At 33.1% G+C, this 12,922-nt stretch overlaps 3 protein-coding genes across 3 annotated transcripts; 2 read left to right on the top strand and 1 right to left on the bottom strand.

Moving 5' to 3' along the window:
• Positions 1 to 4,333: 4,333 nt before the first annotated feature.
• On the top strand, positions 4,334 to 5,710 carry BN7_6728 (uncharacterized protein; the record flags this gene model as incomplete). Its single annotated transcript, XM_011272726.1, has 1 exon — positions 4,334 to 5,710. The coding sequence occupies one exon, from the start codon at positions 4,334 to 4,336 to the stop codon at positions 5,708 to 5,710; it is 1,377 nt and encodes a 458-aa protein (XP_011271028.1).
• Positions 5,711 to 6,705: 995 nt separating this feature from the next.
• BN7_6727 (ATP-dependent RNA helicase) lies at positions 6,706 to 11,760 on the bottom strand (the record flags this gene model as incomplete). The annotated part of the gene is made up of 2 exons (XM_011272725.1): positions 6,706 to 11,679; positions 11,746 to 11,760. 2 exons carry the CDS (start codon positions 11,758 to 11,760, stop codon positions 6,706 to 6,708), a joined length of 4,989 nt encoding a protein of 1,662 aa, XP_011271027.1.
• A 214-nt stretch (positions 11,761 to 11,974) lies between these two features.
• On the top strand, positions 11,975 to 12,679 carry BN7_6726 (uncharacterized protein; the record flags this gene model as incomplete). The annotated part of the gene is made up of 1 exon (XM_011272724.1): positions 11,975 to 12,679. One exon carries the CDS (start codon positions 11,975 to 11,977, stop codon positions 12,677 to 12,679), a length of 705 nt encoding a protein of 234 aa, XP_011271026.1.
• Between the last annotated feature and the right edge of the window lie 243 nt (positions 12,680 to 12,922).

Below are 12,922 nucleotides of genomic sequence, written 5' to 3'. Positions count from 1 at the left end.
CCCAGACACCACCCAGACACCACCCAGAGTAGATCTTTTCACTGAGCCTACATGGCGTTCATTTTTGAAGCACATATAGTTGGCAACAGGCCCGTAAGTTGAAATTAAATAAGGCAAGTGCACTAACTCATGCAAAAAGATACTAACTAAAGAAAAAAGACTTTCATCTCCCTCAGACAATACCAATTGATCCACAAATGCTTCAAAGTTTGAAACAAAACTAACCACCAACGCCTCTGATCTGGACAAAAATTCTTTGGTTATATAACGGGAAAAAAGTAATTGGATCACCAATGAAAATTGAAATATTAACGTCTTAAATTCAACTGTGAAGTTTAGGTCATATAATAATGGTGGCAATATGGTAAACAGTGTTAAAAGTTGTTCCGCCTTGAGGTGGTTTAGGATATCTTTGGAAGTGAAGCTTTCACCCATTATGGAAACAAAATTCAGGTTATCAATTCTATTACACAATTTGATACGTGATGGAAAATCACCAACATTTGCATAAAAACGACCAGCACCAAAGATTAAATCTATCAATTTAAGAGACAAAGTCTCAAGGTTATGCATACTGTCAATCAATGTTGAAAATGAGTTTACCACTGAGTTGCTATACTTTAATAATGATGGAACTTCCCTAAACCCTAAAACACTTGAAAGGCTTGAATCCTTGTATAAAATTTCTTCAACTTTGTTTCTATATATCTCATCCTTTAATGGTAATCCAACAAAACCATCTGTAAAGTATCCTCTCTGCTTAAACTTTGCACGATTTTTATCCATTTCTTGTAATTTTTCTGTCAAAAGGTCCATATCAGTGATCTCATTAAACAACCCATTTTCTACTTGAAATTTATTCAAACATTCAATTTGACCTTCTTCTGTAACTGTTAACCTTGGATAGCAACTACAGCAACGGCATCCAGAGAGTGCCCTGGAGCCGAGTGTACTATACACTTTACTAATTGCAGGCAAATCACCTGCAACGCCTAAAAACGTTACTGTAATCTTAACTAATTTATTATCATTTAATATATCATTAACATATAGACCGTTCGATTCCATATCGAGCAAATCATCCATCAATATTGAGAGGAAATCATTACTCTGGAATTTGCTAACATCAGGTAATTGAAACCATGGCAAACTCATCACCCTTACCTCTGAATCTGTAGAGTTACCTTCATTCATAAGGTCGAGGATGTTGAGAATAATCGGCCAGGTAGAATTACGAGAATCAAGCGAAACGCCATCTAATGCTAAAAATAATGTTAAATTCAAATCATTAGGGTCAAAATACTTACTTTCTGAATGAAAAGTCTCACCATTGGAAAATTCACCGCCTCTATGTATAGTTTTTAGCTTATCAACAACATCACTATTATGAAAACCAGCATATAAATCATCAAAATTATTGAATTCTTCATGAAATCTTTGAATACGTGATCTCAATTCGACATTTTGGAACAATGAACTAAAATATAACCGTGGTGAAGAATATAAATAATTATCAGCATCAGATTTGAAATTTATTGTACCACAGACCCTGCATTTAAACATATTATCATCACACACTTCAGACCGATAGCTTGAACTGCATTTATGTTTACATATGTAAACTCTAAATAACAGCTTATGCTTGATCCTTGAAGATATTGCGCGTTCTAAATAGTTTTCTACAGGGCGAGTAATTGTTGATAAAGATTTTAAGATTTTTAATCTTTCTAATTTAAATTCATCTAAAACTTCATCATAACCAATACCATCTTGAATTTCAACAGCTGGATCACCATTTTCAGTTAATTTAACAACATCAAAATCACCTACTATTCTGTCTGCAACCATCTTTGTAAATTTACCAAACCCAAACTTTGATATATAATTAAATTTGAACATTTCTGAAGGATTTTCAAAATTTTGGCATATTTCTTCTTGAAGTGCTTTGACAAGATTGGCTGCAGAAGTACCACTAAATCTAATTGTACTTGATGATACATCACCAGCATTTCTTAATTGATCTTCTATTTCGTCTATGAATTCTTCATTTAATTCATCATCATCATCATAAAACCTTTGAGGATCAGCAGCGTTTTGATAATTCACTTGTTCTGTGTTATTAATTGCAACGTCAAATTCAGCATCAGAATCAGCATCAGAATCAGATTCTGTACCTTCAGATCTTGGTCTTTTGAATCTAATTTCATCACCATAAATTTTCTTAGCCAAAGTTTCCTTCATTGGTCTATTTAGTAAACTTTTAAAATTATTAATATATTTAGCATGATCTGATTCACTTGTAAGACTATTTTTACCTATTTTATTATTCAAAATATCTGTACCATCCATATTCTCTTGATCATAAACGGTTTCAGCTTGTAATATTGTATCAGTGAAAGAATTGAAGTCCCAATTTAACTTGTTTGAGAGATCACCCAAAAACTCTTTAACCTTTATACGTTGTGATATTATTGTTTTAAGTTTGGATCTAAAACTTGATTTTATATTATCTTGGTTGATGACAATGTATTCTGCCTTTTGGTTTTTCCTTTTTTCAATAACTCTTTCTCTAGATAAAAATTCAAACGAGTTAAAATTCTCTAAAAATGGTGAATAAGGAACGTCAAGTAATGTATATCCAACGCTTGAATATTGATTATCTTCATTGATTCTATCAATGACATTATTTCTTGTAAAGTCAAAAATAACTCTTTTAATTTTTGTTAACATTTGTTGAATTGTAAGTTTGATAACCAGACTGGAATTTGGATGAATTTCATCTTTGTTTTGAATTCTCCAGTAGAACAATGAAGGATTCTTCTTTCTTATGAACTTGATTATTGTATTCAGTTCCTGGTTATTATCTTCATCTGGACCAAATATTGACCACATAAGTGACTTATTTTGAATTATCTTTATATCTTTGAAGTAAGCAATTGCTAATGCTGCTGCTTTACATGTTTCATAGAAGTGATTAATATTGCACTCCATGTTACCACTTGTGATTTCATTGGGTTCACTTTGTTGTATATTTAATAATGCTTTAATTATTTCTGGTTGGGTTTGATTTAATGTAATGGTTTTAGCTGAATGATCTCGTTTCACGTTAGCTTCATCTGGTATATGTCCTAGGTCTTGGAGTTTTCTTTGATTTTGCCGCTCTGTATTATCACTAGTCACGACATTCATCATGGATGATTTAAATGACTGATGGTATTATAGCTTGATTATTTATAAAATTGCAGTATATGTACATATGTTAAAAATCATTAATTTTTCAATGGACGTCAACAGACAAAATATTTTTAACGATTCTCGAGATTAAGCTTTAGTGGGACAGAAATTTCACTACACTAGTGTAATTACGGCCTAGCTGCTGAAGGATTTTGGACAAATAATTTTTTTCCTTCTAAACCTCCCAGCGATTCTCAGATTTTAGGCAGAGCTCGATTTCGCTAGACGGAGATTTTTTCAAACTCCCATCGAAATTTGAGAAAAATGAAAACTCCCCATAGTTAAGGATTTGATTTTCATGAAATTTTCAAAATTTTCAAAAAAACGAAATTTTTTGTTAGTAAAAAAAAAATTCCCCATACAAAATCCGCGAATTCTCGTTATAAGTGTTATAGTTACCCCTGAAGTTTTCAGAAATTTCTCCGCTGGCGGCATATCGGCCGCTGGCTCAACATAATCCGCTAGTAGGCTAATAATAGTAGAGATACCCTATACACCAAATACAACTACGTACTACTCCTAATTGAGCTGTATGTCATTTATATCACTAAACATAGCACATAAGAATCACCATGTCATATATAGCCACACCACCATCTACTATCAGAACTGCGTTGCACTAGCCTAATACACCATATAAATTTGTTGTGATGATTTTTGGTCGCGGGAAAATTCAAAATTAATCATGAGTTTTGGTGTACTATGAATTTTTTGGTGCGGATTTAAAGTTACCCCCTAAATTTTTCACAAGTTACTCCGCTGGCGGCATATCGGCCGCTGGCTCAACATAATCCGCTAGTAGGCTAATAATAGTAGAGATACCCTATACACCAAATACAACTACATACTACCCCCCCCCCCCCCAAATAGAGCTAAATGCCATTTATATCGCTAAACATAGCATATAAGAGCCACCATGTACAATATAGGTACGCCACTATCTATTACTAGTATTGCGTTGCGCTTGCCTAAAACACCATATGAATTTGTTGTGATGTTTTTTGGTCGCGGGAAAATTCAAATTTAATCATGAGAATAAAAAACATAATACAAGCCGGTTTCTTCAAAGCTATTTGTCTAATATTAAGATATATTCAACATGTCTAACAAGAATCATATAATTTTTTCAAAGTGGCTAGGAAATGAGTTAGTTGATTACTCCCTCAAGAGCATCAACAAAATTGACGAAAAGAGTTGGTATTGTGATGATCATCTTAAACTGCTTTTAAATACCCACATCAGTTCATTCACAACAAATGCTCATTTGGTATCAGATGAATCTGATGGTAAAGAATTAATGACCAGTGAAAGTTTTTTAACAGTTGTTCTTCCACCATTACCGTCCTCTTCTCCAGTCACTTTGTCACCCCCTTATGGTATGATTTGTAAATTAACAAATTTAGGAAATATGCAAATCCTCCTACCTATAAATCTAAATATGATTCATTGGGTAATGGGAAAAGTTGAAATATCATTATTTGGTGGTGAATTCCAATCTACAGTTTCCATAGTTGATAGTATGTCTCAAGTTTCAAAAATTTCAGAAAAACAAGAAAACATTATTCAAGATATGGTGATGAATATAAAAGCATCAACTTTGAGGAACGGAACTATGGATCTCATGAGAATTTACAATACAAAATACATTTGTCTCGCCAAACAACACGATGGCTTTAGCTGTGGGGCATTCACCATAAATCACATAAAACAACTAATAGAAAGCAAAGGAAATATTGAAGACCTAATTCAACTATCTAGAACGCAAGAAACCCAAGGATTATTTACAAAATGGAGGTTAATGTTAAAGGAACATGTCCAAGAGGAGCTCAAAAAACTGGGAATTCAGAGATTATCGGTTGAAGAACATAAGCCAAAAGATAAGTCAAAAGATGAAGAAGATGAAGAAGATGATGATTTTGAGGAGATAGATGCATCAGTTTTTCTATCCAGCAATACAAATAATATCATAAAAACAAAACAGTCAAAACTAGATGCAATAAAAGAAATATTTCTTGAAATGTTCTTCAAAAATCAACATAAAAAAGGAAGAAACAAAATTACAGTTTTTGAAAGAAACTTTCTTAATAAAGTTTTTGATCAAGAGCTACAAGTAACTGATGATAACATAAAAACACTATTGAGAACAACCAGAGTTAATTATAGGGAAGAAAGAATAAAATCCACTCCAACTGTGATACATGACATAAATCAAATAAATAGACGTTATGACAATACCATAAAAAAGCTTGTCAAATCGGGACTAGAAAAGAAAAAACAAGCACCAGAAACAAAACCAAACATAACCTTCCATGATAAAATAATCGCACCTCCAGATGAGATTGTTTCTATTATTTTGCAAAAAATTGAAAATACAAAGAATGTGAAAAGGGAAAATATTTACAAATTATTGAAAGAAGAATACCGTAATATCAGCCGCAAGCATGTCTCATTTGTTATGGATAGAATTGATATATAACCAATATACATAGTAACGTAAATGGATATTTGTGAGTTTAACATTAAACACAATGTAATTTCAAGCACTGGAAAAATATATTCCATTTATAAACTACCTTTAACCCCCTAAAGTTTTCACAATTTTCTCCGCTGGCGGCGTATCGGCCGCTGGCTCAACATAATCCGCTAGTAGGCTTAACATCGCTAAAGTAGGACGAGTAACAGTATACACCAAATACAACTACGTACTACCCCCAAATAGAGCTAAATGCCATTTATATTGCTAAACATAGCACAAAAGAATAACCATATCCTATATAACCATACCACCATCTACTATCAGAACTGCGTTGCACTGGCCTAATAAACCATATAAATTTGTTGTGATGTTTTTTGGTCGCGGAAAAATTCAAAATTAATCATGAGATTTGGTGAGCTGTGTATTTTTCACATTTTCCTCCGCTGGCGGCGTATCGGCCGCTGGCTCAACATAATCCGCTAGCAGGCTTTATACTACTACTAATAGTAGAGATACCCTATACGACAAAAACAACTACATACTACCATCTATAGAGCTAAATGCCCTTTATATTAGTAAACATAGCATATAAGAACCACCATGAGCAATATAGGTACACCACTATCTATTACTAGTATTGCATTGCACTAGCCTAATACACCATATAGATTTGTTGTGATGATTTTTGGTCGCGGGAAAATTCAAATTTAATCATGAGATTTGTTGTGATGATTTTTGGTCGCGGGAAAATTCAAAATTAATCATGAGATTTGGTGAGCTATGATTTTTTTTGGTTCGGATTTATAGTTACCCCCTAGATTTTTCACAATTTTCTCTGCTGGCGGCATTTCGGCCGCTGGCTCAACATAATCGTGTTCTTTAAATAAGTTGTTAATCAACTACAAAACGTTTATAATATATCATACATTATTAAAATACACACGCTAAGCGCATAATGGCAAAACAAGGTTATATTCATTAGGCCTTGATTGGAATTAAAACAAGAAGTTCTTTCTTTTGTTCACCAATTCAATAACTAAAATCATGTAAAATGGAACAGCTTTTAATTGATCATTCTTTTGGGGACACTCTTTTTGAACAATAAATGGTTTCAACATGGCGTATATGAAGAACACAGGACCTAACTTCATGTTTGACTCAATATCACTCAGATGTTTCTTAAAGATTTCTTGATTAAAACAAGACTTCAAAATGGTAGTTTGGTTGTGCTTCTGGATAAAATGCATATATAAAGCATAAATTCTTTTGTGATGAGTTGGACCTTCTGGATACTCTGAGCACTCTTTGTAACCAGATTCTATCTCATACTTTTCAATAAAACCACACTCATAGCAAATTTGATGCTTTCCAAACATACCCTGTTTAGTGTAGTAACTCATTATTACCTTTACCTTATCCATAAAAGCTTGGAAAAATAAACTATTAAACTGTAATGGCTCCTCATCTAGACATGCTATACGAGAACCAAGTCTTGTATTTGTATGTTTTTCTTTGTAAAGCTTGAACCATGGAATACCAGAGGTAATGTATGTTTTTCTTAATTCCCTAAACGCTTTGAGATTATCATAATGGGCTTGTAATGTTTTGCTAATAACATCAAACTGTTTATCGAAAACATCCAAAAACAATTCGGTTCTACCTTCATTGAACACACGAACACACGTATCTGGACCTTTCAACATATAAATCACCTCAGTTAGGGGTGGTAAAACTTCAAGGAAATTACAAGTTGAACCTTTAGGATGAAAACGTGATGAACAAGAATTACACGAAACATCGTACTCTCTTGCTTTGATTAAGCTTACTACCTCCAGGTACTTTATGTTTGATTTCATTTCCAAAACTTTCATTTTTTCTATTGTGCTTGGTTGAATAAGCCATTTTTTAAATTTTTTAATTTTAAGATCGTCTTCTTTGGAAATTAAAACAGGAGCAGCAGCAGGACGAGGTTTATGTTTTAAGATAACTTGCCTTGAAACATCAGGTGAAGCAGCAGCTGTAACAGAACTAATGGATTTTGATTGAACCAGATTGATCTTTTGTTTTTTATTAGCAAAAAAAACGTTTTGTTGTATGGAAGGAGCTGGTTTAACAAATTTTAATCCAAACTGCCAAATTTCACCAGGTTTAACTGGTACATTAATGAATTCATTGATATTATCTTTAATTAATTGTGAGTTACCTGATCCATAAATCATTTTATAAAATGACAAATCAATTTTTGATAAAACCGTATCTGTATAAATTTGTTTAGGAAGATCATCCAAGTCTTTATATATTGCCTCGATATTTTCTGCTAAATCCAAAAACAAAACTGAACATGTTTCTTTTGGTGATCTTGCACCACGGCCAAGAGCTTGGATTGATTCAATACTCCCAATATTACCTATAATAATAATTTTTGTGACATTATTGAAACTAAGACCATTATTACCAGCAATAGTTGATAGTAACGTTTTGCATTTACCTGTACCAAAATCTTGTTGAACCTTAATTTTCTCTTCATGTGACATTTCTCCATTAAACTCATTTACCGACTCATCATCTAATAAACATTTTAAATTTGCTAATTTATGTTTGTTGTTCATAAAAACAATTAGCTTTTCATGAACGTTAGCGAATTTATTATGAAAATCTTTGACAACATCATTCAACTCATTGTTATTTTCACAAAATTTCGTATGAATTGTGATATTTGATCTGATCCATTCTTTATCTTTTATTATGTTCATTAGCCTTGATGGGTGGATTGAATCATCTAAAGATTCTCGAGTTGTTTTTATGTCTACACGATTTAACTTTTGTAAGATTTGAGGAAAATCCCTTTGTAGCAAAGAACCAGATAATAAAGTTAAAGGGATATTCACATCTTTGATTAGTGAATTGATGTTTGCAATACTTTGATGACGGTAACTATCAGCATATATAATTTGGTGTATTTCATCAAAAATGATACGATCTATATGATACCACCTACCGTTGTAAAAGCTTGGAGACTCATATTTGTGTACGAACTGAACAAATGTTTCTCTAGCACCGTTTTCAAGCTGTACCAGCACAACATCCCATGATCTTAGAGTCTGTTCACTGACACCATCTTTATATACACCAAAAGTAAAATCATTATGCAAAAGTGGTTTGAATTCTTTCAATTGATTTTGGTATTGATTGCACAAACCAACAAAGGGTATTACCACAATTAATATTGGTTTCACTAAATTTTTGTCTCTATTCTTTAGCTTGTGAAACAACATAGATTTGGTAAGAAATGGTGCTAAGCTCATAATCGTTTTACCTGCACCAGTACGCTTATTGAGCAACAAACTTTCATTGGTAGCTAATCCAAGCTTTGTTGATGTCTCTTGACTTTGATCAAAGAAATCAAAATTTGAACCAAATAATTGTTTCAAGAGAGTCCATAGATTTAAAGTTGTTGGTGAAGTAAAATTTAGATTAGCACCATCTAGTGAAACAGCATGTTCTTGATTCATTATTTCAGCTTTACCTTCTAAAACCAATTGCCATTTTTTCCCCAAAATAGATAAGATTCTATTATCAAAAGTTCTGGGTCCTGTGATGGAATCCTGTTGAGCATAAACTTCAACACCAGTTCTAACCGAATGACCACTGCTCATTTCCACAGGTGTTATTGAATTGATTTTGGTACATAATTCATGATCTTTGTACAATATGTCTCTTTGAAAATGAATACCAACATGTCTAAAAGTTGTCAAAGTTAATCTATTTGGGCCTAGAATAGCATCTAAGTAAGTTTTAAACAATGATGATACCTTATTGTAAGAAAATTTGGTAAATCCATCAGCAAATACAAAGAAGTTAAGTACTTGATGTGGCTTTAATTTTGCAGATTTATCAAAGTTCATGGCACCTTGTGAATCTAATATGTCATTGATACCAGTAACATCATCTCCAGAGGACAAACCACCATCTAATCCATTATAAGCATCACTAAGGTAGGTCTCAGAGATCTTGAGTTCAAGATCCCTAACCACATATAAGTAATAATAAATCAATGATTTGATTTGAACTGGTATCATACGGATGATTGAACTAAAAGCATCTAACACTTCTGTGGTTTTGGTTCTAGAAAGAGCAAGTTTACCATTATAAAATATACCTCTAGGGGCAGCGGGCGTATTTCGAAAACTCAGTTCGCTCATTTCACTACCCCGTGATATCCCATATCCAGCAAAAAGTAAGACATTGAATATACTGGAGTTTATTATATTTTGGAGTTGTTTTATAACTTTCATTGGGTTCTTCTTAATAGCAGCTGATAACTCATTACTGCAACTTGTGATCTTTAAATCAGACCTTTGTTGAACATTATCCAGACAATAAAAACCAACATCATTGTTTAATACATCTTCACTAGCATCAGCAAATTGATCTAAATAATCTGTTACCTTCTTGATCTCTGGAAATGGCTGATTATATGCATCACCAAAATCATTCAGCTTCTTGATAAACATATCAATACCTCCTTGGTATAGTTTTGGAAAATAGTCCTTTCTGAACACAGCATTATCAATGAGAATATTGTCACCAGATTCATCCAAATAAGTTATGGATCTATGAGAATGGAGATTATCCCTTACTGTTCTAGCCTTTTTTCGATCGTCTAGAAAAGATAAAAGTCGACTAACATGATCTCTTTTAGCTATGTAATTATCGAGACTTACAAACGAGGCATGATCTGAGCCATTAAACGCTGTTCCAAGGGCAACTTTGTAAAAAAAGCTAACAGCATCATATATTTGAATTCTGCTCTCAGGTTTGACGCTGACAACAAATTCAGGACCATCAAGTGAACCATTACCAGTAGAGACATAACCAGCAGTATGAACCAATGGGGCATCAATTAAAAGTTTGGAGCTTGACTCCATTGAACATGATTCAAAAATAAAGTCAGCAAACGCTTTAGCAAATAAATTAACGTCATGATCATCAACATTGTGTTCGTTTCTTTCCAAAACAGTGTGGATCATCTCAAAGTTATCGTTTTGTGAATCACTGAAATCTTTTGAGTAAGCTTCGTAGGACCCCATAATTAAAAAAGTTCGAATGAAGACAATAAACCTTTCAATGTGTGATGATTTTGATCTATCTGAATCTGGATTTCTGATAAATGATGAATCATCAGAGGTTGTTAAAAACGGTAACTGTGTATGTATATAACCAAATTTTACCCAGTTGTCCTTAAGAGTTAAACAAGCCTTGGTGATCATAACTGTTTGAGCTTTTGAAAATAAAGGTTTTGACACCAGCCCACTCAATATACCCGACTCTTTCAAGTTCTCAAGCAACATTCCAAATCCACTCTTAACAAGAAGCAAATCACTGAAACTCAGATCTGTTGTGAAATGATTTGCATCAAAAACTGGTTTTTTCAATGGTTGAAACACAATGGGATCATCAGCTCCAGCAGCAATAGCAGGACCTTGAACCGTATTTTGATTTCTAGCACTAATTGGTGTAGGGTCAGGAGCATCTGATCTTAAATAGAAGTACATTTTGGCACTTTTGATTCTAAACCCATATGCCCTGACTTTTAAGCATATTGGATTACCAGCAGCATCTTTACAGCCAGAATTAATATGCCCATCCACAGTTTGTTTTTGTGTATGACAAAACGATTCACAACCACCACACATAAATACATGTTCAAGTTTAGCATACCCATCTAAAGGCCTGGAAATTCCAACCGCATATCCAGGTTTCATAAAAGCTAATTGATCATATGGTGAGGAAACAGACTCAAAATTATCCATTAAATCATTCACTTCACGGTAAGATGATACAATCTTATTTCTGTATTTGTTCCTGAACTTTTTAAACACAGAGCCGAACCTATAGATAACCTTTTTCTTGTCAACATCAATGATGATCTTTTGTTCTATGTCATAAACATAGTTCTCAGCAATGGGCTTAATGTATTCCTGTAAAGAAGTTAGTAAAAGTGGTTAATATATTTTTTAACTAGTTTTCCTTACGTGACCAATATCCATAATCACAGCTTTTACGTTATATAGCAAAATCAAATATATTATATCTCAATATATTTATATGTAATGATATGACTTAATATTTTTCGCGTCAGTTTGTTCATGATTTTTCGCATGTTTGTGTGGGTTTTTTTTTTTTCCTAGTTGATATTAAATCTTCAGATATTTGAAAATAAGCTTCTAACGTACGAGAATATATACAACACCAACTGTCAATATGTCCCAGGCTAAGGAAAGTTTGATTGGCATTAACCACGGGAAACTACTGGAATACACTACATCCATCCAAACTTTGAGTAAAGATCTGCTTCATCACCTACTTAGTGATGGTATTACAAAACAAACATTGTACACTTTCAGTGATAGTTTGAAGTGGAAAGACATTATAAATAATACCCAGAAGATCAAAGATACACACGAAAACTCTGATCAAGGTTTTGATTGCAATAAAGTACAGGTAAGGCAAGCTAGAATGAAGAATATGAATAGCTGTACACGTTATGCCAAATGTACCATTTGCAAGAAAAGTATTCTAAAACTAACAATGAATAAACAAAAGAATAGAAATAAATATGAGTGTGATATTAAGATTTTGAATCCCAAGTGTGACAGAGTAAGAGTAAAAGATAGTTTACCCCCATCATCACCACCAGAGGAAGAGTCGGATGACAGCTTACAAGGTAATCAAGAGTATGAGATGAGATTTAGAACAATGGCTAGGAAAACTACATTACATGCAGTTCCAATTGAGCGTCTTGAAAACTCAATGACAATACTTGACGATTTAAAGAGAAAATATAAAGACGAACCACTATTTGATGGCTTATTTATACAGCTTGAAAAGGATTTGGAAGAAGCTGAAGATTGTCGAAGTGATGTGACAGTTAAAGACTATGATACAACGACAGTTATAAGTGAATAAACAGCATTATTATTACCACAAACAAACATGTAATTGTCATTTCCCTTAAGTATAGTACTTATATGTAAACTATTAAGCACTACACAGCAAAAGGAAGTATTAGGCATGTCCACGGTGTAATCTTTTAAATTCTCCGCTGAAAACCGATTATTCAGTATGTGTTTAATAGTACCTGAGCCTTTTCAATAGATTTAACGCTAGCATCCAATTCCTCTCCAGCTGAAAATACCTCACAAGTAGGTG

The sequence above is a fragment of the Wickerhamomyces ciferrii genome, contig 00328 (assembly GCF_000313485.1).
Source record: "Wickerhamomyces ciferrii WGS project CAIF00000000 data, strain NRRL Y-1031 F-60-10, contig 00328, whole genome shotgun sequence".
NCBI classification, from domain to species: domain Eukaryota; kingdom Fungi; phylum Ascomycota; class Saccharomycetes; order Phaffomycetales; family Wickerhamomycetaceae; genus Hansenula; species Hansenula ciferrii.
Note: the sequence above shows the minus strand (reverse complement) of the source record. Positions and strands in the feature narration are given on the sequence as shown.